Source organism: Phoca vitulina, unplaced genomic scaffold (genome assembly GCF_004348235.1).
Source record: "Phoca vitulina isolate PV1807 unplaced genomic scaffold, GSC_HSeal_1.0 scaffold22, whole genome shotgun sequence".
Taxonomy (NCBI): domain Eukaryota; kingdom Metazoa; phylum Chordata; class Mammalia; order Carnivora; family Phocidae; genus Phoca; species Phoca vitulina.
The window spans coordinates 15801434-15824810 of NW_022589725.1; the positions used below are offsets into that span (position 1 = coordinate 15801434).

Sequence of the window (23377 nt, forward strand, 5' to 3'; positions counted from 1 at the left end):
AAGGTCCTGGGATCAAGCTCTGCATCAGGCTCCACACTCAGCAGGGAGTCTCCCTCTGCCCCTCCCCCCACTTGTGCACTCTTGCTCTCTCTCTCTCTCTCAAATAAATAAATAAAATCTTTTGAAAACCAATCTAATTTAGATGAATATCAACTTAATTTCAATATATACAAAACAATGCTCTAATACAGCTCCATTGCCTCAGTTCTCCTTTGCTATATCCTTGTCAATCACATTGTATTTTTACACATTATAAGCCCATCATCACAGTTTTATAATGACTGTGTCCGTTAATATTTCTTTTTTTAAAGATTTTATTTATCTGAGAGAGAGAGAGAGAGCCAGGGAGAGAACATGAGCAAAGGGGAGGGACAGAGGCAGAAGCAGACTCCCCACTAAGCAGGGAGCCCAATGCGGGGCTCAATCCCAGGACCCTGGGATTATGACCTGAGCCGAAGGCAGATGCTTAACCAACTGAGCCACCCAGGTGCCCCATTCCCATTAATATTTCTCATAAAAAAGATCTAACTTAAAGAAAGATCACTAACAAATGAGGAATTCTCTCAATTTTTGTTTATCTGAAAATGTCATAATTCATCTTTCATATTTATTTAATTTTTCAAAAATTTATGCTTCATGTTTGAAGGATAGTTTTGCTGGATATAGAATTTTTCGTTGACAGTCGTTTTCTTTCACTACTTCGAATGTCATCCCACTATTGTCTGACCTCCATAATTTTGGATGAGAAGTCAGCTGTTAATCTCATTGAGGCTCTCTTATAGGTAATGAGTTGCTTCCTTGTTGCTTCCCAGATTCTGTCTTAAGCTTTTGAGTTTGAGTATGATGTGTCTACATTGTGGATCTCTTTGAGTTCCTACTCCTTGGAGTCCATTAAGCTTCTTGGATGTGCAGAATAAGGTTTTTCACCAAATTTAGGAAGTTTTTGGCAATTATTTCTTCAAACATTCTTTCTGTCCATTTCCCTTTCTTCTTTCCTATTGGGGCTTCCATTATGAATATGTTAGTATGCTTGATGGTTTCCCACAACATCTTAGACTTTGTTCACTCTTCTTTGTTCTTTTTCCTTTCTGCTCCAGAACTAATCTCAACTGACCTATCTACAAATTCACTGATTCTTTGTTTTTGTCAACTCAGATGTGCTGTTAAGTTTGTCTAGAAATTTTTCATTTTGGTTGTCCTTTTCAGCTCCTGAATTTTTTTTAAAGTTTTATTTATTTATTTGAGAGAGAGACAGAGGGAGCACAAGTGGGGGGAGGGGCAGAGGGATAGGGACATGCAGAGTCCCCACTGAGTGGGGAGCCCAGTGAGGGGCTCAATCCCAGGGCCCTGAGATCATGACCTGAGCCAGAGTCAGACACTTAACTGACTGAGCCACCCAGGTGTCCCACAGTTCCTGAATTTAAATGTGGTTCTTTTTTTTTTTTTTTTTTTTAATTTGTATCTCTTTATTGATGTTCTCTATATGGTGAGGTATTCTCGTACTTTTCTTTAATTCTTTAAACATATCTATATTGGCTGATTTAAAGTCTTTATCTAGTAAATCTATATGTGGACTTCTTCAGGGACCATTCCTATTAATGCTTTATTTCTCATGTATGGGCCATACTTTCCTGTTACTTTGCACATCTCATAATTATTCATTGAAAACTGGGCATTTTAATAATACGATGTAATAACTGGAAATCAGCTCCCCCTTCCCAATGTTTGTTGCTGTTAATCTTTGTTTACTTAGTGACTTTTGTGGACTAATTCTATAAAGCCTTGTCATGTGTGGCCACTAAAGTTTTTGTTCAGTTAGCTTCGTGGTCAGCTTATGATTGGACAGGCATTCCTAAACGCCTTAAACCAATTTGTCTTCAATCATTTGCCAAATCATTTGCTGCATATGTGTTGGGGCATGCCTTCAACGTTCCAGCAATTTACAACCCTGACTTAACTTCCTGCTTGTGCAGGTTTTAGGATCAGCCAGAGATAAGAGACTAGGGCCTTCTAAGATCTTTCCTGGACATGTGCTCTTCCCTGCACATGCACATGGCCTCCTAGATCTCCAGGAATATATGAAACTTCTCAGAGTCCCCCCATGAACATGTCATTCCCACTTTTTCCTTTAAAGTTTTCGGCCAGACTCTTGTTTTCCCCAACTAATGTCACTGCCTCCAACCACAGCAATGTTAAACAATTGACAGTGGTTGTTTTCAACAAACACCGTGAGGATAGGGATTTTCCCAATAAGCAAGCTCTGGGTCAGGTCAAATGACTACTCCCGTGAATGGGGTTGTCAGGGAGCTGCCAGACAGATCAAATAGTGACAGTTGTCTCGGAATACATATTGAGAAGCTCCAAACAGTCTTATCCTTACAATGGCTACTAGGCAGCTAGTGTTCCCAGCTACCATGGTTGCAATGCTGCTGGTTTTCAAATCTACTGCAGAGCTAGAAAGAAGGGGATGGGAATAGGGCAAATTAAAATACTGCAAAGCTCTCTGTTATTAAGATTCATTAATTTTTCTTGAATAAATACTCCATGGATTGTGCAAAACTTCTTTTAATTTCCAAGTTCTGAAAAAGTTTATTTCAACAGTTTTTGCTTGTGTTCCTCTTGGTGTTATCAAGGAATGGATTTTCACAGGTCCCTTCCCTGCATTTCTCAAAGTTCTATCTCTGCAACTGACACTCTTAATCTAAGTCCAGGATTTTACACTGTTTCCTATTAAAAGTGATTTGAGGGCGTTGGTCCAGTATTCATCCGGTCATAGTAATTTTGACTCTTGAATTCCATCATGAATCAGTGAGCACCTGCTGTGAGGATGGATGATGGATCACTGGGGAAAAACGGGAAAGTTTAAACAATGATTCCTGCCCTCTGAGAGCTTACAGAGCAGTTGAAGAGATAAAACATAATCATTCAAGCCTTTACATATGCTACAAGGAAATAGAGATCAACGTAAAGCTTTAAGACAACACTGCCAACAGAACTCTCTGCAAGGATAGAAATGTTCTGCACCAACCAGTGTGGTAGCCAAGAGCCTCATGTACCTTTTGGGCACTTGAAATGTAGCTATTATGACTGAGGAACTGGATTTTTAATTTTATTAAATTTTAAATAATTCAGATTTAGCCACATGCAGCTACCATATTGGACATCACAGCTCTAAGACTAAATATTTTCTTGATTGGCCTGGTATGGGAGTGGGTGGGGAAGATTCCCTGCTGTGGGAAGCCTACAGTTCTCCTCCTCTGGCTCCCAGGGTGGACTGGAGCTGTGGGCTATGAGTGCACTCTGGCATGTCGTTATGCCTGGGGCGGAGTGGATTTTGTAGTGATGCTGTTGAAACAGGTTGTGTCTGAGCCCCCTGGCAGAGGTAAGCTTTAGTCTCCCCTGTTGTGCAAACTTAAACCCCAGTCTCTAGATCAGGCACAACCTGACAAAGGCAATGATAAGAAGGGGTTGCAGGAACTGCAAAAGAATCAACTTTCCTTCTTAACCCAATGGTCAACGCACTATTCACTGGTTTTTTTTCCACAGCCACAAAACAAGCTCACAATGGTGTCCACCTCCTTCCACTCTTTCCAGTAGGGTCTCTTTGCTCCCACACTGATGCTGCAAGCACAGACTTCTGTCTGGGGCCCACTCTGGCAATTCTCCTGGCTCCTAGAACCTCACTGCTGGGTCAGTGCTGAGGTGGGACTGAGGTTTCCCTCTTGCCTGCAGAATGAACTGCACTTCCTTCCCCACTCCTCTCCTTGCAGAGCTGGGAGCACTTGAGAGAGAGAGAGAGAAGCAGAGGGGGTTCATGTGAGATTCTCCCATGACCCCCAGTGCTCCCCAGACCACCCCTAGGGGGGTCACCCAAGGACAAGGGTCCCCAAGCCACCCCTAATTCAGAACAGAGATTTAAGGAAAAACTACTGGGCAGCTGAAGCTGAGCTCAGGGTCAAAGTGGCCCCCACGCTGAGGTAGGAGTGGAGCTATGGACAATGTCCCTAGAGGATATTGGAGGAGAGAAGAAGCACAGGCATGAGAAAGTCTGGGGGGACCATAATAGGTTGAGTGGGAGATGGCCTGCAAATCACCTGTCTGCAATTTGAATGATAAATTCTCTCCATAAAGTGAAGGGTTATTCAGAGTTGGGAGAGGCAAGCCAACGTGGAATGTCTGGCCAGATGACTTGGAGCAAGGCTCCCACCTCCCTCAGTTAAGTAAGATGTACTTATGCAGGGCCTGCCACGATATCATTTCTTACCCCAGCCAGTCTTCACCCTGATTGCCCATCTCAGAGAACTAGCCTCGACAGCACCAAGAAAGTCAGAGCTAAGGGAAATCTTCCTGACTCTGACCATGGTCAGAGATGAGCAGGAGAGGAGTCTGAGCCTCTGTCAGGGGTCCTGGGATGTCTGCGGCTGGGAATGGAATGATTTCTGAATGGAAAGGGGGCAACGCTCGGCCTTCTGTCCTCTCTGCCCTGGGTCGCTTGGCACGTTAAGGAAGGTGCCGGGCCTTACCGACCCCCAGCCTCTGCCTCTCACATGATTCATAAATAGGAGGTGTCAAGGTTTGTGGCTTGGGAGCCTGGCTCACCCACCCAAAGCCAGAAGAACACACAACTTCCTTTCTTCAGTCTCGGGACCCCTCCGTTCCCCTTCAGATCCTCAAATTACTTACAAGCACATCTCCCTCCTCTGTGGATTCCATCTGCCTGTCCATCCCCTCCGTCTCCCATCCCTCCTACCTTTTCTCCATCCAAGCTCCTCTTCTTGTTCTTCCCTTGGAGTCCAGCATCCTGCATTCACAGAGGACTCCCAAGGCTGGGGCTGGGGAGGGGGTGGCATGCAGGGGATGTGTGTGTGTGTGTGTCTCTGTCCACATGGGCACAAAATGGGCTTCATGCTCAGGTGACCCACTGTAACTGTGCTCCCACCTGGCCCTGCCGCTCCACGTGGGGCACCCAGAGGCCTCCCATTAGCAGCCCCTCTATCCCTCCATCCCTCCCTCAGAGAAGTGGAGTCACCACCACTCTTCATGGGCAGCTAGGGGCCCCGTAGCAGTCTTTTTACCACCTCTCCCCCTCTCCTCAGGCCCCATGCCCAGCCCTGAGGTTTGGAGAGCCTAGTAAGTGCCCTATCAACATGTTAATCAAATTACTTAGGAGCTAAAATTGACGCTGTTCATTAATTATACAAGATTATGCTAATTGTGCATGCAAATGCATGCAGGGGAACAGAAGGTGTTCAGGCGCATGGTGGGCCATTAGCATAGAGGATGGGGTGCGGGTGCATTGGCATGCTAATGTATGCGCCCCAGCTATTTATAGTCCCCCAGCCCATCTGCACTGCAGCCACCTCTGCCCCAAGTAGGGATCATGGGGGGGAGGCCAGGTCCAGGCCTGGCAGGTGGCTGTGGCCCCGGGGACACTTGGCTTTGGCTGCTGCCCCAGGCCGAGATCAGGAAGTAGGGGGCACCACCCCCATCTGGGCCACCCCAACCTGGGCCTGGATCATCACCCCAACCCCCTCGCTTACCATCCCTAGGTGCCCACTTCCCTGGAGGCAGAATGCTTCCAGATGACACAGCCAATAAGGCGCCCTCTGCTGACTCCCCATCACCCACAGATTCCAAATCCCGCAGGATTTGGTGCCAAACCCCCAGACCCTGGTCCACAGCTCTCCTGCTCTGTCTTGTCAGGTGCCACCGGGAAAGTGTGCCATGCATGCCCCCAGGCTCTTTGACAGGACTATTTATTCCCTTTGCGTGAAGGGCCCCTCCTCTTACTCCTCTTTCAGGGAAAATGCCCCTGGTCTTTCAAGGCCCCAAAGACCTGTAGGAGCCCTCCTGTCTCCTGTCTCCTGTCTCCTGTGGCTGGCGCACTTAACGCTGGGCAGCTTACACAGCTGGGTCCACCACTCTATCGTGCTGACTGGACTTTAGGTTTCTCTCTTTCCTGCTGGATTGTAATTTCCTTAAGACCTTGTTCACCTCTAGATTGCACTGCTTGAAACGCCTAAGGTGTTAAATACATCTTTTTCAATGGGTGTGTTGAATGAATGAGGGAACGAATGGTCCAGCCATCTGGATCCTCCTCTGCCCTTGAGCTGGACGCAGTGACAACAGGGCACAGACCCTGCCCCGGAAGATGTTCTGTTTCTTCGGAGGCTCATGAGCTCAAAGGCAAGGCCTTTGGAGTCAAAATTAGCAGAGGATTCTCCCGGCCTCAGTTCCCCATCCCAGGCTGTAATGTGAGCTGTGGACTTAGAAATAAATATCCAGTTTTATTCTATACTTTGCTCCCAACCTGCTTCCTCTCCCAAGGTAGTCACGGGACACTTGTTTGGAACACCCTGCCCCAGCCCATGTATCCATTCCCATCACTTCCTCTTTCTTGATCTGTACTGTCCAATGTGGTCGGTAGCCATGAGCCACATGTGACTATCTCAGTTTAAATTAAAATGAAACAATGGGGCGCCTGGCTGGCTCTCAGTGGAGCGTGGGACTCTTGATCTCGGGGTTGTGAGTTCAAGTCCCACATCAGGTGTAGAGATTACTCAAAAATAAAATCTTAAAAAAAAAACAATAAAAGTAAATACATTAAGATGAAACAAAGTTGAGGGCACCTGGGTGGCTCAGTTAGTTAAGCGACTGCCTTCGGCTCAGGTCATGATCCCGGAGTCCCGGGATCGAGCCCCGCATCGGGCTCCCTGCTCAGCAGGGAGCCTGCTTCTCCCTCTCCCTCTGCCTGCCACTCCGCCTGCTTGTGCGCTCGCTCTCTCTCTCTCTGTCAAATAAATAAATAAAATCCTAAAAAAAAAAAGATGAAACAAAATTGAAAACAGTTTCTCAGTCACGCTGACCACATGTCAGGTGCTCAGTAGCTACATGCGGCTAGTGGATATCATTGTGGGAAAAGCTCTCTCAGACAGCGCTTGTAATCCAGACATTACTAACAGCTTTCTCTCTGGAAGGGGGAACATGATTCCCACTCGAAGGGAGTCTCTCATGGGATGTGGGGAGGGCAAAGGTGGTGCAAAGCTGTGTGACCTGGTATCTTAGGATGAGATTCCTAGAAGCAGAGCTGGAGATGGGGGTGCTTGTGAAAGGGGTTTATTGGAGGAGAGCTCTGGGGAGAAAAAGAAGGGAACAGCATCCACAGGAGAAGCTTAGCAAGGAGACTGGAGTCTGGAGTCTGGCACCAGCCTGAGCCCTTGGGGAGTTCTGGAATATGAAAAGCACAGGGAGTTGGTCCTCCAAGTAATGTCATCTGTCTTTGGCTGGGGGCTGCTGGTGAGGAGCATATGCTTCTGCCTGAGGATAACTTGAGGGTAGTGGGGGCAGCTGTGAGCCAAAGAGTAGCCAATGCTCACAGCAGCGGGGGGTCGGGGAATCCAGCAGGCACCCACCCACCCTCTGGTACCTGGACACTGCTTTCCACCCCTGAGAACCCAGAGTTTGCGAGTGGACTCACATCACTCACTTCCACATGTTCCTTTATCTACGGAGTTGCTTCTGAGGAAAGCGCTGGGCTGGGGAGCTCTCCTTATGCAGTGGTGTCACCCCTGAGAAGTTATATATACATCAGATGTTTGCACCAAAGTCACATTCAATCCAACATTTGCTTCCTTGGTAGGGATTATTCCATTGACAAGGAAGGTTCATTTTAATTGCATCTAGAGTTGTTTTTACAGGGAGGAAAAGAAAGCATTTATAGGAACGACAAGGAAGGCTAAGCTACGTTCAGGATGTGGTGAGGCAGGTGTGTGAGCGAACTGCTCTTACCTTTCACTTAAATCATAGGGGCCCGGGTCACGATGCATAACTACCACCCTTGAATTGCCCTATTAGCTGGATGACCACTGTCCACAGCGCTTCCTCTGGTCTTTTATTAAACTTTTTATAATGGAGAATGTTGAACATCTAGGCCAGAAGAGAATAATGAACCCACCAGTACCCTTCACTGAATTTCAACAATGATCAATTCTTGGGCTCATCTTGTGCAACTAGTCTTTAATCCTGAACACCTTCTCAGACTGAGAGCAGTGGTCAAAACAGCCAAAGGCCTCCAATTAGGAGCAAGGGGACCTGAATCTCCTTTGCAACCTTGCTGAATTTGTGACCTTGAGGATATCACCACGAAATGGCTAAACATGTCCCTGTGCAGCCTGCCTCCCAGAGCTCCTTTTGAAGGAGGCTTGCTTGCCAGCCTCATGGCTGGGGAAGGGTTGGACTCTGAGAGCCCCATTTAGAGGGAATTTTCCATGACTCTTGTCAATATCGGTGGTTCATAGAGTCCCAAGCTCGTATCCAGACTTTGGCGTTTACTGTGACTTTGTAGTTTATTCTTGCTTATCCTTGGTTTCCTCATCTGTAAAGTGGGAATGATCACAGACCTACACCACCTCAGGGGTATGAGAGGATTAAACAAGGTAATGCCAACGATGAGCTCAACAGAGTTCCAGGCTCTTGCTAAGTGCTTGAGAGATTAGACCTGGATCACTTTTTACTTCCGTGTGTGTGTGTGTGTGTGTGTGTGTGTGTGTGTGTAGTTTTGTATTTTATTTGTAACTCATTCTTGTATTTTTGGTATTTTTCTTATAGTAATTCTAATGGCCTAATGGCAGGTCCTGGGACTTCACCTCTCTCTTGCTCCTCTTCCTGTGAGGCCCAGATGAGGAGACGTGCCCTCTTAGAGCCTCATGGCTGCAGTGGGGCTGGCTCTGGGCACAAGTCCTGCACTGACCCAGAGAGCATCCTAAAATGCTCACTCTCCTTGGGGATACTCAGGTCAGCCAGGGCTGTGCACTTGGCCTGGTCTTGTTTCCCCTTCCTCCCCCCTTCCCCCCCCACCCCCGCCACAGACCAGCCAGGGAAAAGGGGTTCCCCCAGGCTCACTTCCGGCCTCATGGTGGAGAGCTGCTCAGAAAATGCCCCTCCCTGAGGCTTATCCAGGCTTGGCTGGTGGGTGCTTCCATGGTGACCAGCAAGGCTTCACAGCCTCTCAACCAAGTGCACGTGCAGTCTCCTGCCCCAGGTACCTGTGGGATATATTGGGCCCCAGAACTTGGTCCTCACTTACCCAGACCCTGCCAGGTTCTTTCCAGGCAAGGAGGAAGGGAGAAGAAATGGGGATATGTAAAACAAACAAACAAAAAAAACACTGGAATACAATTGCCAAGTTAGGGGCCACCTGGGTGGCTCAGTTGGTTAAGTGGTTAAGCGTCTGCCTTCGGCTCAGGTCATGATCTCAGGGTCCTGGGATCGAGCCCCATGTCGCGCTTCCTGCTCACAGGGAAACTGCTTCTCCCTCTCCTCCCTGCCTGTGCTCTCTCTCGCCATCTCTCTCTCTCTCAAATAAATAAATGAAATCCTAAAAAAAGCTAAACAATTGCCGAGTTAGCGACAAAGCTCGTTAATGTCCATAGAACGATACAAATACAAACTTTAGGGCAAATTTCTCTACCAAACAAATTATTTACTTCTCCCAATAAAAATCATTTACATCTTATCATTTGCCTGCAAATTAGCACCACCTTTATAGAGTCTAGGTCCCAATCAATAGTAAATACAAGTCAAAGTTACGTTCCCCTAGGAGAATTAGGTAACACTTAGGTGGCTTTGTTAACACTCGAGAGCAGCACTGTCCAATATAAATGTAATGCAAGCCACAAATGTCATTTTAAATTTTCACTTGTAGCCACATTTTTTTTAAAGATTTTATTTATTTGACAGAGAGAGACACAGCGAGAGAGGGAACACAAGCAGGGGGAGTGGGAGAGGGAGAAGCAGGCTTCCCGCTGAGCAGGGAGCCCGACACGGGGCTCGATCCCAGGACCCTGAGATCCTGACCCGAGCCGAAGGCAGACGCTTAGCGACTGAGCCACCCAGGCGCCCCTAGTAGCCACATTTTTAAAACAAGAAAAGGAACTGGTAGCATTAATTGTGACAATATATTTTATTTAATCCAATATATCTAAAATATTATTTCAATGTGTAACCAATACAACAGTGTTACTAGTCAGCTATTTTACATTCAGTGGTTTTTTTTCTAAGTAAGTCATTGAAATTCGGTGTGTATTTTCTACTTACGTCTCCATTCAAACCACATCGCAAAGGCTCAATGTCTCGCGGGGCTAGTGGCTGCCGGATCGGATAGTGTAGCTCTCGATCAGTGCCTCTCAGATTTTAGGAGGCATCAGAATCACCTGGAAGCCTTATGCAAACACCGATGGCTGGGCCGCACCTGAAGCATCTCAGTGGGTCAGGGTGGGGCCTGAAGTTCTGCATTTCTAGCAAGTTCCCAGGTGCTGCTGCTGCTGCTGCTGAGCCAGGTGGCACACTTCGAAAACCGCTGTTCCAGGATGACTTTGAAAGGACGCCTAGTCAGCATTTTGCCTTATTTTCAACTTGCGGGTAATTTTTCCTAACGCCCCCGAGGCTGGTGCGGGCTCAGGGGTACACCGCGGTAGCAGCAGGCTCTCTGTGGACTGTTTGCTTTGGCTCAGCCCTGGCTGGCTGGGAGCAGCCTCGCGGACCACCAGTTGGCAGGGGATGAGAATCAGCAGCTGCACGATCGCTGGTGTTGACTGGGTGCGGCTCTGAGCTAGAAGTTCCGGGGGAGGAGATAGGGGACTAACCTTTGACACCCCCAGGGACGGCCCAGGCCTTGTGTGGCTGCTTCTTCCTCAACACCACTCTGCACCAGGCTTAAAAACAGGGATGTTCTGGGGCAGGTCCACCGAGATGGAGGTGTAGGCCGGGCCCTGGGGCTCCCAGGGAGGGGCAGTCCCTGAAGTCTCGAATGGCCAGAAAAGGCTGGTCAGACAAGTAGTGGGAACTGGTGTAGACCCAGGACAAATACCACCCATGACTTATTTCTGGAAGTGAGTGATACTGGAAAGACAAAGGGTGGGAAGATGTGCTGAGGAAAGGCTGAGGGGGCTCCCGGGGGCAGAGGGGCCAGGCTGCTCAGGAAACAGCAGTGAGGTCATGGGAGGTCGGAAACAGAGGGTGTCCCAGAAGCTGTCCCTGGAACGCGCCTCAGTAACCATCAGCAGCTGCTCTCCCGGTTCTCCTGGTGGATGGAGATGGAGGTTAGAGATGCCACAAAGTGAGTCAGCACCTGGGCTGGAGCCCACATCTCGGGCCCTATCTCAGGAACCCTTCTTCTGGACTCTGTAGGTTTGGGAGTGGGGTTCGGTGCAGTGGGCATGTGTGTGGATGTAAGGGAAGCACATGTCACCCTGGGGACACTCCCATGCTTGCATCACCAGTGATATCCAAGGGCTAGCCTTAATCCCCATCAGGACAGGGACTGTTCCTATCCTGACCTCTGCCCTCCTCCTTCTAGCGCCTTGTAAAGGACTGAGCCCATGAATGTGGAATTTAAGTGAAGTGGTCTGCACCACGCGTGATGAGGGTGTCTACACTTTATGTCATGTAAATGTGGGGCACGCATAAGGTGGTTACTGTGGACACAGGGGTGACACCATGAGGCGTCTCACAGGAATATAGGAAATAGTACTATGGCAGATTACGTGAGATAAATGGAGTGTCTGTACTGAGCAGGCCTGCTGTTTGGGAGCACTTAAGGTGACTGCACTTTGGGGTGACCTTATGGGTATATAGCGCATCTGCACTGGGGTGACTACTGTTTGGGGGCATATAAGCTGTCTGCACTGCAGTGTATCCAGTAGGGGTGAATGCGGAGGGTCTACATGGTGGGTGTGCCCTGTTTGGGGTCATGTGAGACCCCTGCATCCCAGAATGCTCCTCTGTAGGGCTGTTTAGGAGGTCTACACTACACTACATGCATCGGGGGCGGGTATTCACTGTGGATGGAAATGTGTGTGGATGTAATGTCCCTATAGAAAGGAAAATGAAGGGGGTTCCCAGAAGGGTATTCACTGCGTGGGGGGATATGACAGGTGGTCATGTGTCAGCAGTGTGGACAAGAGGCCACATCTCTAGGAAAATGACTGGTTCCAACTCCTAATGAGGGGCTGCCCCTTGGGACACCTCATTCCAGGGGTGGTGCCCACCCCTACCAACACGTGGGGACCTCCTCTTTGGGAACTCGCTTTTAGAACCTGTGACAAATCTTCATCTGAATGTGAAGTTCATGCCTGCAGGCTTTGGAGGCAACTCTAGGGAGTTAAGTTGGATATTCAGATTTGGGGTTCAAAACCAGGGGGTGGTGGTAAAATGAGGACGCACACTGGCAGAGCTCATGGAACGGCCCAGGAGGCGGGCCACGTGCCAGGACCCCAACCCCTGCAGACGTTAGCCCTGCATGCCATAGTTTGTAAGGGGCATCTCCCCGGATGCTCTCAGGGTCCTGTCGGGGCTAGGGCAGATGTCGATAGTATTTTGAGTTCACTAAGAGCACAAATCCAGAGTATTATCCTTGGTTACCTCCCTGGTGGCTGGCAAGGCTAAGGCCCCAGCATCTTAGCCAACTGCCTAGAAGGACTGGAGGACCAAGGTCTCATGTGTTTGTCTAAAAACCAGTCTCATCACTGCATATACTGTGCTTTTTTCCAATTCCTGTATGAGAAAAAGAAGGTATTCAATGTGCATCTGTCCGGCGTGTCTGACAGGTACACCACGTGTGTGTGATGGGTGTAGGCTCTGGCTGATGAGGTTGTCGCTGTGTGTGACGCATGTAGAATACGTGCACGGGAGATCTGTTTGGGTGGGGTGTGCCGTGGCAGGGAGTCTGTTCTGTGTGAGCGAGATCTGTGTGCAAAAGGGATTGTTGGTCGGGGGAGGGCGGGGGATCTGCTGCAAAGGAGGAAGGGCGATCTGCTTGCAGTTTGTGATGACTCTATGGCCTTTGCAATGACTGCATTTCGGGTAATCATATACGACATACAGGATACGTTAATAGATACACTCTTCCCGTGCATATACGGTATAGGATGGGCATACGCTGCACATGATGGGTACAGACTTTGGGAGTAGTGTACCGTATGTGTATGATGACTACAGGCTGTATGTGGAATATGTATGGTATATGCTCTGTGAAGGGTGTACCCTGAGTGTAGTGGGTATATGCTGCGTGTGATGGCTGCATTTTGTGAGTGATAGTACATAGGCATATACGGTATGTATAATGGATGTATTATAATGAGTATGCATGGTGTGCGGGATAGTATAATCGGGAGGAGGGATCTGCTGTGTGATGTGGATGCACTGCATGTGGATGCACATACAGTATGACATATATACGTGGTGTGGGATAAGTTTACGAGTAAGTGTGAGTACATACTGCATATGGCATATACATTTTGTGCTGGGTATAACTCATGAGTAATTGGTATATATCGTGTATATATAACGGACATAGTATCTATGGGGACTGTCCTTTGGGTGGGTGTGATGGGTATATGCTTTGTGGGATAAATAAGCACTGTGTGATCCTACACTGGGGGCGGGGGTGGATATTCTGTGTTGTGAATTAGTTGGGAAGCGTCTACTTGGTGTCTATCAGGCATTCTGTATGTACGCAGCTGGTGGTGGGAATAGGGGTTATGTGCCTTGTGTGAGCAGGTGGGGGGGAGTAACCCCGCTGGGAAGGGGCATGGAAGGGACCAGTTGGCTCTTCATCCATTTCCAGACCCCCTACCCCAGCCCTTGAGCCCACCTACCACACCCTTTCAGGTTCTTCCTCAAGTTCTTCCTCAAGTGCAACCAGAACTGCCTAAAGAATGCAGGGAATCCCCGAGACATGCGCCGCTTCCAGGTGGGTCTGGGAGAGGGGTCCCCTTGCAAACCCACCCCTTCCTGATGGGCTGGGTGGGGAAGGCTGTGGTCCTGCCACCCCGGGGAAAGCCCCTAGGCAGATCTCTGCCCAGCCCTGTGCTTTAGGGCCCGGTGCCTGCTGGGGGTGGGGCAGCTCCATCTCAACTTATGCTGGCTGCCAAGGGAGGCTTCATTAGAGTCCCACTTAAGGAGATGCTAATTGTGACATTTTTACATGATTAACGACCCAGCTAATTTGCATAGCCTGAAGCAGAGAGCAGCTGCCCTTAGTACATCCCCAACCTGCACACCCCTCTCAGTGAAGGGTGGGAGGGAGAGAAGGAGGTAGCCCCAGTTTCCTCCCAAGGGCGGGGGCTCCTGCTCATGGTTCCTCAGGCTGATGCTGCCTCCCCCCTTAGTCAAAACTCTCACTCCCACTTGCCTAAAACACATTCCTGCCTTGGAGCCCCAGGGATTCAGCCCGGGGTGCATGTGTGCCCCAAAACAGTAGCCATTCTGCCCAAGGAGACAGAGATTTTTTCAGGGCTCTTGATTTTTCTAGTTCCTGGGGGTCACTTCCCCTGGGCAGCCAGAGATAGCCCATGTGGGCTGTCACCTGACCTAGCTGCCCGCCCCGCCCCCGCCCCTTCCACCAGCTCAGCCCCTGGGGGACGCTCTTTCCCATGCCCATGACTCTGAGCTCCAGCCTCCAGCCACCCTGGCCAGGTTGCAAATTGCCCGCCACGGTCCCCAGCAGGGAGCCCCTGAGGGCTTCAGCCAGGCGGGCCTCTGCTCTCCTTGCAGGTGGTGGTGTCCACCACGGTGAGCGTGGACGGACACGTGCTGGCCGTGTCCGACAACATGTTTGTGCACAACAACTCCAAGCACGGTCGCAGGGCGCGCCGCCTGGACCCCTCCGAAGGTCAGGACCCCGGGCCCGGGCCCAGCCAGCCCCCGGCCCCACGTTGGCGCAGGCCCCTGACCTGTCTCCTCTCCTGCCTCCCAGCTGCCGCCCCCTGTATCAAGGCCATCAGCCCCGGGGAGGGCTGGACCACAGGAGGTGCCACCGTCATTGTCATCGGCGACAATTTCTTCGACGGGTTGCAGGTCGTGTTCGGGAACGTGCTCGTGTGGAGCGAGGTGGGCCACCCCCGCCAGTCTCCCTCGGGGCCTCGCGGCTGGGCCCTCCCCTCGCCCCGGGCTGGAACCCGCAGGCCTCCCCTCTCCCCTCGCAGCTCATCACGCCCCACGCCATACGGGTTCAGACGCCCCCGCGGCACATTCCCGGGGTGGTGGAGGTGACCCTGTCCTACAAGTCCAAGCAATTTTGCAAGGGAGCCCCCGGCCGTTTTGTCTACACAGGTAAGGAGTCAGGCGGGGGACAGAGGGTGGGGGCAGAGGGGCCTAGGGGTGCTGGAGGGAGGCCCGTCCCCGTCCCCCCCGTCCCCTCCCCCCTCCCGCGTGCACCAGAGCCCGGGTCTCTGAGTTAGCCAAAATCTAAGCTGCGGCCACGCCCGCTAAGCGGCTGCTCCGCCTCCTCCCCACCGGAACCCCTTGACCCCTCCTCGCGCGGGACCTTCCTTCGCAGAGCTTCTCGGTTTCCCTCTTTGGCCTGACTGCTCAATCCCCTCCCAGGCTCGGAGTCTCAGCCCTGCCGGGACTTTCTCCCTGCCTAGGCCCTCCTCTCCTGGGCACTGCACCCCCTCCCCACATACACACACACACTCCCCGGGGTCTAGAATATCTCCAGCTGGCACCTCTATTTCAAAGGTTCCCCAAAATAGACTCGATGCTCCCTAATCTACCCTCGGTCTCTTTGTTCCCCAAGCCACCCCAGTCTTCCCTCTGTGTGGGCATAAACACACACACACGCGCACACACACACAGCCCTTGCAGGAAGCCAGGGCAAGAAGTTAACACAAGACAGGAGTGTAGAATCCCCCATCCCGGCTCTAATTTGACCACTGGCCAGGACCTTCTCCACCTTCCTCCTCCTGCCCTGCCGCAGCCACCCACTTCTCCCCGTTCTCCTCTCCGAAGATAATCTCCTAGCCCTTCCCTGCACCGCTCCGGACACTCGGTAGCGATCCTAACTTACTGCTAGGGAGTTACAGTCTAAGGGGAAAGGGGGTGGGGGTGGCCGTAGCTGGGAACAAAGTGTGAGGTGGGTGAAGTTACAGGTGGAGGGGAGCGAGCGACCTCTAGGAGGCAGTGTGGGCTTAACTGGACTAAGCTAAGACTGCTTGGATGATTAGGGAGGTAGAGCTGGGGAAGGAAAGGCAGTCCTGGAGAAGGAATGGCAAATGTAAAGACCTGGGAATGAGTGCTTTACATGTCGGGGGAAACGGAAGGAAATTCACTAAACCTGGATTTGGACGTGAAGAAAGTGGGTAGGACTTTGACGCTTGGTGAGTTGGTCCAGGCCAGGCCGGAGGAGGAGGTCTTGGGGTGCCTAGTCAGGAGTCTGCCGCCTAGCCTGCAGAGCCCTGGATGTGGGCCAGTCCCTTCCCCGGGGGCACACGCAAACTTCTAACGATCAGATGCTGCTGAGAGTCCACCTGAGCTCTGATAAATGGAGACTGTTGGAGTTTTTAACTTTTGTAATTGATATGTTACTCCTGATAATGCAGACAGAAAACTCTCCCTCCAGTCCTGCCCCTAGGAATATAGAAGCTAATAAGTCTATACAGTTGCCTTTTTTCGAATCACAGATGGGATGGTAGAGTGCTTGTGTGTTAATGCCAAGCACCTGGCACAGGGCCCGGCTCAGTAAATATTTGTTGAATGAATGAGCAAAGAAAGGAACTGAGGACACTCCGCGAACCGAACCTCGCTGACCCGTGTGCCCGGAGTTTTGGGCTGGGCTGGGTGGAGGGAGTCTGCAGCGAGGCTCCCCGACTGGTTGCTGGCGGGCTTGGCCCTGCGGCGGGCGCTGGGAGGGGGTCCTCCAAACGCCGCCCTTCTCCCCAGCCCTGAATGAGCCCACCATCGACTACGGATTCCAGAGGCTACAGAAAGCCATCCCCAGACACCCCGGAGATCCCGAGAGGCTGCCCAAGGTACCCAGAGGGGCGCAGGGACCGGGGATGAGGGTGACCCGTGGACCGGGGGCGGGGGGGGGGAGACGTCCGGCCGCTCGGCCGCCCCCAGGGGCTGGCCCTCCGTCCCGCTGTGTCCTCCCCCGCCCCCAGGAAGTGCTGTTGAAGCGGGCGGCCGACTTGGCGGAGGCCCTGTACGGAGTGCCCAGCAGTAACCAGGTATGGCGCCTCCGCCCGCCTCCTCGCGCCGCCAGGCCGGGGGCTGTCCCCCTCCCGGCGCCTGCGGCTGCCCCGGCCGTGCCCCGCTCTTGTCTTCGCAGGAGCTCCTCCTGAAGCGCGCGGCGGACGTGGCCGAGGCTCTGTACAGCGCCCCCCGCGCGCCCGCGCCGCTCGGACCCCTGGCCCCGAGCCACCCGCACCCCGCCGTCGTGGGCATCAACGCCTTCAGCAGCCCGCTGGCCATCGCCGTCGGGGACGCCACGCCGGGCCCGGAGCCGGGTGCGTCCCGCCGCCCCCTGCGCGCAGCGCCCCCCGCCGGCGCCCGCCCGCGCTGCGCGCCTGACCGCCCTCTCTCGCAGGTTACGCGCGCAGCTGCGGCAGCGCGTCCCCGCGCGGGTTCGCGCCCAGCCCCGGGTCGCAGCAGAGCGGCTACGGCAGCGGCCTCGGCGCCGGCCTCGGCGGCTACGGGGCGCCGGGCGTGACCGGCCTCGGCGTGCCCGGGTCCCCTAGCTTCCTCAATGGCTCCACGGCCACCTCGCCCTTCGCCAGTGAGTGTCCCCGGCCCGGGGAGCTGCATGGGGCTCAGCCCTGCCCCCTCCCAGCCCAGGGCGGGTGGGGGCTTCCGGCGACTGTCTCACCACGGTCGACCCTGGCCTGGCCCTCCGGAGCCCGGCCAGCCCTGTCCGCGTGTGACCTGTCTCTGCTGTTGGACGCCCGCCCCTCGACCCCACCCCTCGGCGGCGCCCCGGGCCCTGGGGCCGGGGCAGTTCTCGCGCCTTTAGTCTCTTTGCGGATTTCAGCTGTACACCTCGTTTCTAGCCCTCCCCTCCTCCTGAAAGGGGCGTTAACGGGGGGACGGCCGGCTGAAACCCGGCGGACCGCCACCTTTCCATCTTACGCCAGGACTTTGGGAGGAGGCTAGCGCCCCCTGCCGGAGGCCCTAGGGAACTAATGGCTCAGGCCAAATGGGCTTCTACGGGTCTGAAAAACGGGTCGGAGGAGAGATGTGGCTCCCTGCAACTAGCTCGGGAAGAGCAGGTGAAGTCTGTGTGGTCAGGCAGCTGGATTCAGGGTGTGAAAGTCCAAATCAGGAGCTGGCTGACATTCAGCAAGTTACTGTATTTCTTTCAACTTCAGTTTCTTTTCTGTAAAATGGGGTCAGTATCACCCTGCCTGGGGTTGTTCCCTGATCTGAAGCAGCCACTGTGCATGAAGTGCCCAGACTTAGAAAGAGCATGTGATTTCACATCCTAGGTACTACTCTTTCTGGCTGTGGGTTTGAGCCTGACTCTCTCCTGGTGGCCTGGGCTCAGCTTCTGGGACCCAAAGCCCCATATGTCCATGTTTACATAAGCCGTGAACCTCTGCTGTCGGTACCTAAAGCCCTGTGTCTCCTGGCCCTCTGCTCAGGCCAGGCTCCACTTCTCCCACTTCCTTCAGATCTGGGACAGCATTCTTAAAGACTCTCTGGGTGCCCCCTTGAATTTTAAACTGGTAGGGTCTGGACTACCAGCCCCTCTCCACCACACACACACACACACACAGTGTAGTCAGAAGTGGGGAACATACTGCCCCAGGGGGCAGAAGCCACCCCATCTGGGATCTCCCCATTCAGCCAGAGGATCAAGAATTCTAGAGCAGCTTGAGCCCTGCTTCCAGCATCAGCTGGGAACACCCTGGACTTGCCTAAGGGTCAGTCCCATCTCATGACCAGGTCTTACCCAGGTCCCCACCCCATTCCCTGGGTCATTCTCACTGAGTTTGCCAGGACATGCCTGAAATGACATCCAGAACTGCCCCAGCCAGAGGGTCTGGGGCTGTCTGCTTGGGCCTCCCCTTGGTCTTCTGCTTTGGCCACCAGCAACTCCCAGTTTGACCCACAAATCCCAGTACTACCCAAGCTACAATATGTGGCTGTGAGCTTCCAGCCTTGGGAGATACAGTACATTTTCTGGCATTCGTCTCAAGCCCTCCACGGAGCTCCATGGACCTCATCAACTAGCCGTGAGCACTGTCTTAAGGAGATGGTGCTCCATGAGGCTGAGGACATTTGGAACAGGCGTAGCTGTTGAAGGCATCACTTTATCAAAGGGGGAGGGGGGGTGCTCTGATGCCAAAGGCAGCCTTCTCAAGCTATTGGTTTCTTTCAGGAAGCCCCCACCCCCACCCCATGCAGGCTGCTTGGACAACACTCAAATCACAACTTTATTGATATTCAGAAGAGAGAGGCAGGGAGTCGGGGTTAGATGAAAATGTAGAAAGGAGGATCCAGAGGTGCCCAAAGCCCCCAAGAGAGGAGGCTGCAGGAAGGAGGGGCAGCCAGAGCCTGTGTGCTGGAGGCTCCCTGGCCATTCCCAGGAGAGCAATGCACAGCCCTGGATGGCCCGGAGGTCTCGAACAGGAAGATGCAAGGATGTGGATCTCTGTGTTTTTGTTTAAAATTGACCGGCCGGAGGAGGGAGATATAGGAGGCCTCCAGGCCCCGGCTAGGGGTGACAAGGACCTGTATTAAGCTGGCAAAGAACAAAGTGCCCAGTGGGGGCAGGTGGGGGTGGGGTCGGTAAGGGAAACACATGTGTGGAGAAAGTTAGGGTACTTGTGTGAGTTGAGATCCTGGGCAGAGAGGCCTTATAACAGGAATCTGTGTGTACCCCCCAAAACACCCCTGACCTCTTGCCCCAGCTCTGCTATGAACCCTGATCTTTGACTCTAACCTTGGTACCCCAAGGCCCACGAATGTTCCTTAGCATCTCAGAATCCCAGTGGCTTTCAGCAGGAATCCTGATCTATTCCTATTCTATTCCATCTCTTCCACATCTTTCATCTTTGGGGACGCCTCCCAATATTTGGTTTTGTTCAGTGTTCTGATTTTGCTTTGATTTTGACCTAGTCTGGCCTCTCGTTTCCAGCCCCAAGAAAGGGTCTTTAGAACCTCCCCGAAAGACAAGTGCTGGCCCAGGACCCCAGGGACTCCTAGCCTGCCTCCAGCCCCTGCCCAGTACTGGTCTCCCCAGGACCGTCACAGCAGCCCCCTAGTGAGGTCTGGGCCTGGTGCCTGGGTCAGCAGCCTACCTGGGGCCCACTGCCCGTGCCAGGGCCCCAACCGAGCTGCTCACTCTGGTGCTGTCTCCCTGTTGTGTCTCCCACCGCCTTCCCTGCTACGCCTGCCCCTCCCCGCCCCGCCCCGGAGTCATGCCCTCTAGCCCCCCGCTGGCCGCTGCCTCCTCCATGTCCCTCCCGGCCGCTGCCCCCACCACCAGCGTCTTCTCCTTCTCGCCTGTCAACATGATCTCCGCTGTCAAACAGAGGAGCGCCTTCGCCCCCGTGCTGCGCCCACCCAGCTCCCCACCCCAGGCCTGCCCGAGAGCCCACGGAGAGGGACTTGCAGGTGGGTGACCCGTGCTGCCCCGCTATGGCCTGGTGGGGCAGCTAGGCTTCCGGCACTCACCCCGTCCACATCTCACCAGAGCCTCGTGCTGGTTGGCCAGGTATCCCTGGAGGGTGTAGAGCAGGGAGCTCTGCCGGGGTCCCAGGAGGTCCATCTGGATCCCATTTCCCTGGGCCCCATCGCTTGGGGTGGTCACCACTCTGACTACTGTCAGTTGGCCACTTGACCACGGAGAAGACTCGAATCCCAGTTGGAAAAGGTCTGGAAACCCCTCCAAGGCCCCATCCCCGAACCTGCTTGAGCCCAGAGCAAAGACCCCACACTCAGAGCTGGAGAAACCACACACAGGCTGCAGGCCTTTGACCTGGGCCTCCCAGCATCCACCGGAGGGTAGCATGCACCGCTGTGAGGGACTGAGTCACTCAGCGGATGGAAGGGGACTGACTTTAGATGAGGTTTAGCCCAGCCTCCCTCCCCCATATTTACAGATGTGGAATCGAGACGATGTCACCCTTACCATGTGCCATTAGTGAAATGGTTGTCATTTGTCAGTTATTAATCTCCTTCAAGTCAACATTCAACTTAACAAAGCCTGGGCCCTAGCCAGTAGTATAGAGTGAGTCAGGGATCACATCCCCCCGGAATAAGATGACTCAGGGCAAGCTCATTAGATAATGCTCTAGGATGATTTCAAAGGGCACACGGGCTTTTTTTTTTTTTTTTTTTTGCCTTGTTTCCAAGTTTTGGATAATTTTTCTTAACCCAAGTGTGTCTGGAGCTTAAAATGTGAGTTTTGGGGAGCAGAGGGCCACCGATTTCTCCCACCAGCAGAGAGAAGCCGTGGGGGCGGGGGTTTCGGCGGGGGAGAGGATGATGGAAGTGATGAATTTCGTGGACGTCTGGGAGGGAGACAGGCCACTGCCACGGGAGGAGTCCGTACTCCAAGAGGCTGACCTCCTTTCTGAGCTGGCACTCTGTTTTCTCACCTTGGCACAGGCCCTGTGGTGGAAGCAGGGCTGGGAAGAGGAGCCCAGAGTCATCTTTTTCGATTGAGGCAGTGAGACAGGCGAGGACCTGGGGCCGCACCTCCTAAGAGGCCTGAGGGGTGCGCCTCACCTAACTGTCGGCAGTGCCCACCAGGCCAGGACCAGGAGCGGCCGAGCACCTGCCAGGCTCTCCGTAGCTCTGCCCTCAGGAAGGGCCATATGCCCTGCGTGCTGTCCCCAGCCCAGAGGCACACAGGCAGATAAGGTCCCCAGGCCACACGTAGCTTATGGTTCTTCTCTTTGCCTACCACAGACCAGCCTTTTGAGGATTCCAACAAGTTCCACACTTCAGCCCGGGGGCTTCAGGGCCTGGCGTACTCCTAATCACGGTAGGTCTCCGGCTGGGCCTTGCTTCCTTCCCTGGCCCTGCATAGACTCTACAAAACACTTGAGCAAGGATGGGGCCCTGGGGTCCGAGTCTCCCTCTCCAGGGCCCATCTAGACAGCTGTCAGGACCACACAGCCAGCCCCCTCCTGCCCCCGACCCACAATGGCCCAAGCTGAAAAGGTGGAGAGAAGGGGTTTCCTGTCCCCTTGCAGCCAGCCTTTTTCCAGGACCTTCTTCTCTCCCTCCCCCCACCAGGTCTGCAGGTGTTGCCCCCACTGAGCCCGGACTGGAGGTTCCTCTGGGATATACACTCATGTCCTGGACGACAGCACAGAGAGATGCGGACCCAGGGCTTCGGGCAGACATCCACCCAAAGGCCTGAATAGGCCTCCTTGTGCTTGAGGCCTCCAGCCCCACAGGCTTCTCTCACCTCCCTTTCTCGGGGCTGGTCGGAAGCCCTAGCACTGTGCTGATGCTCTTGGCAGGAGAGCCTCCCGGGGAGGTACCGGGATGCTGGGCTTTCCTCACTGGGTCAGTTCCTCTGGAAGAGATGGACCTTGTGCAGACCAGACCATCAGGCGACAGGAGCAGGGGATGGGGACCGTGGGAAAGAGGACAGCTCAGGGAGAAGTGGCCTGGGGAGGTCCTGTTTGTGTCTGACCCATCTCAGCTGGCCCAGCATCCCGACCACTCTCCAGGGCAAGGGGTGGTGCCCAGCAGCCTCAGGAGGCCTGCCCAGGCTCCCATGGAGCTTCCAACGGCTGCTCAACCCCCGTGGCCGCCCCCTTCGAGGCCTGCACACTCATGCTTGCCACATTATGAATCCCACCGGGGGCTTTTGGCATGGAGGGTACAGAAGAGGGAATGCCAAGCCCCCTGAATTTTGGGTCTTCCTCCCAATGGCTATCTCATGGACTCCGGCCCCACACACACATGACTCCGGCTGGCCCCGTGGTACCATGGAATGGGCCTAGCTGCCCCTGGCCTCATATTCCGATCAGCTGAGGTTGGAGAAAACAGAACAATAAACACAGCTGCAGATGACCAGCTGGCCTCTCTTGCCTGCTTCCTTGGCGTGGGTCTGCTTTTCTCAGTGCTTCTGCGGCTCTCCTGGGGCCCCTCCCAGCCACACCCCTGTGCAGCCTTCTTGCACCTTGGGCTTTTTCAACAGCCCCAGAGCTGAGCAAGTATTACCTGCCCCATGTCTGCTCTCAGGTACTGTTGGGGGTGGTGGGCAGGCTAGTCGGCCTGAGGACCTAGAACGTGGGCTCCACCCCAGAAGCTTAGACTGGGAGCACAACCTGGCCACTGAGGACTCAGTCCCCTGGCTATCTGGCCAGGACCAAGGCAGGGGTTGTCAGAGGACTTCCTGGGAATGAGAAGAGCGCAAACAAAATGCTGTTCAGTTGCCCAGAGGCTCAGAAGTGAGATCCGTTCTGAACGGAGGTTACAAGGCCTCACCTGGCCAAGGCAGGGCAGGATAGGGCAGCTTTTGGTCCTGAGGTTGCCTATTCGAGCAAATCCCAACCACCCCCCTCCCCAGGTCTAGGCACCTTTGGCTCTCCTGTCTCAAAGTTTGGGAGGAGGGGTAGTAAAGAGGCAAGATTTT

The 23377-nt window shown here is 53.4% G+C and overlaps 1 protein-coding gene across 2 annotated transcripts in view; it reads left to right on the top strand.

Annotated features, from left to right (window-relative positions):
* Positions 1 to 22836, top strand: part of EBF4 (EBF family member 4) — a 57020-nt gene extending 34184 nt beyond the window's left edge. Inside the window, exons 7-17 of one of the 2 annotated variants that reach the window (XM_032419843.1) lie at positions 13669 to 13750; positions 14554 to 14671; positions 14756 to 14889; positions 14985 to 15111; positions 16720 to 16808; positions 16941 to 17006; positions 17108 to 17285; positions 17366 to 17554; positions 20197 to 20394; positions 21694 to 21769; positions 22024 to 22836. In XM_032419843.1, the coding sequence (XP_032275734.1) occupies positions 13669 to 13750; positions 14554 to 14671; positions 14756 to 14889; positions 14985 to 15111; positions 16720 to 16808; positions 16941 to 17006; positions 17108 to 17285; positions 17366 to 17554; positions 20197 to 20394; positions 21694 to 21764 (1252 nt within the window). In that variant the 3' untranslated portion in view covers positions 21765 to 21769; positions 22024 to 22836. Of the gene's footprint in view, positions 1 to 13668; positions 13751 to 14553; positions 14890 to 14984; positions 15112 to 16719; positions 16809 to 16940; positions 17007 to 17107; positions 17286 to 17365; positions 17555 to 20196; positions 20395 to 21693; positions 21770 to 22023 lie in introns of both variants that reach the window. The other variant, XM_032419842.1, reaches the window with a different exon arrangement.
* Positions 22837 to 23377: the final 541 nt, after the last annotated feature.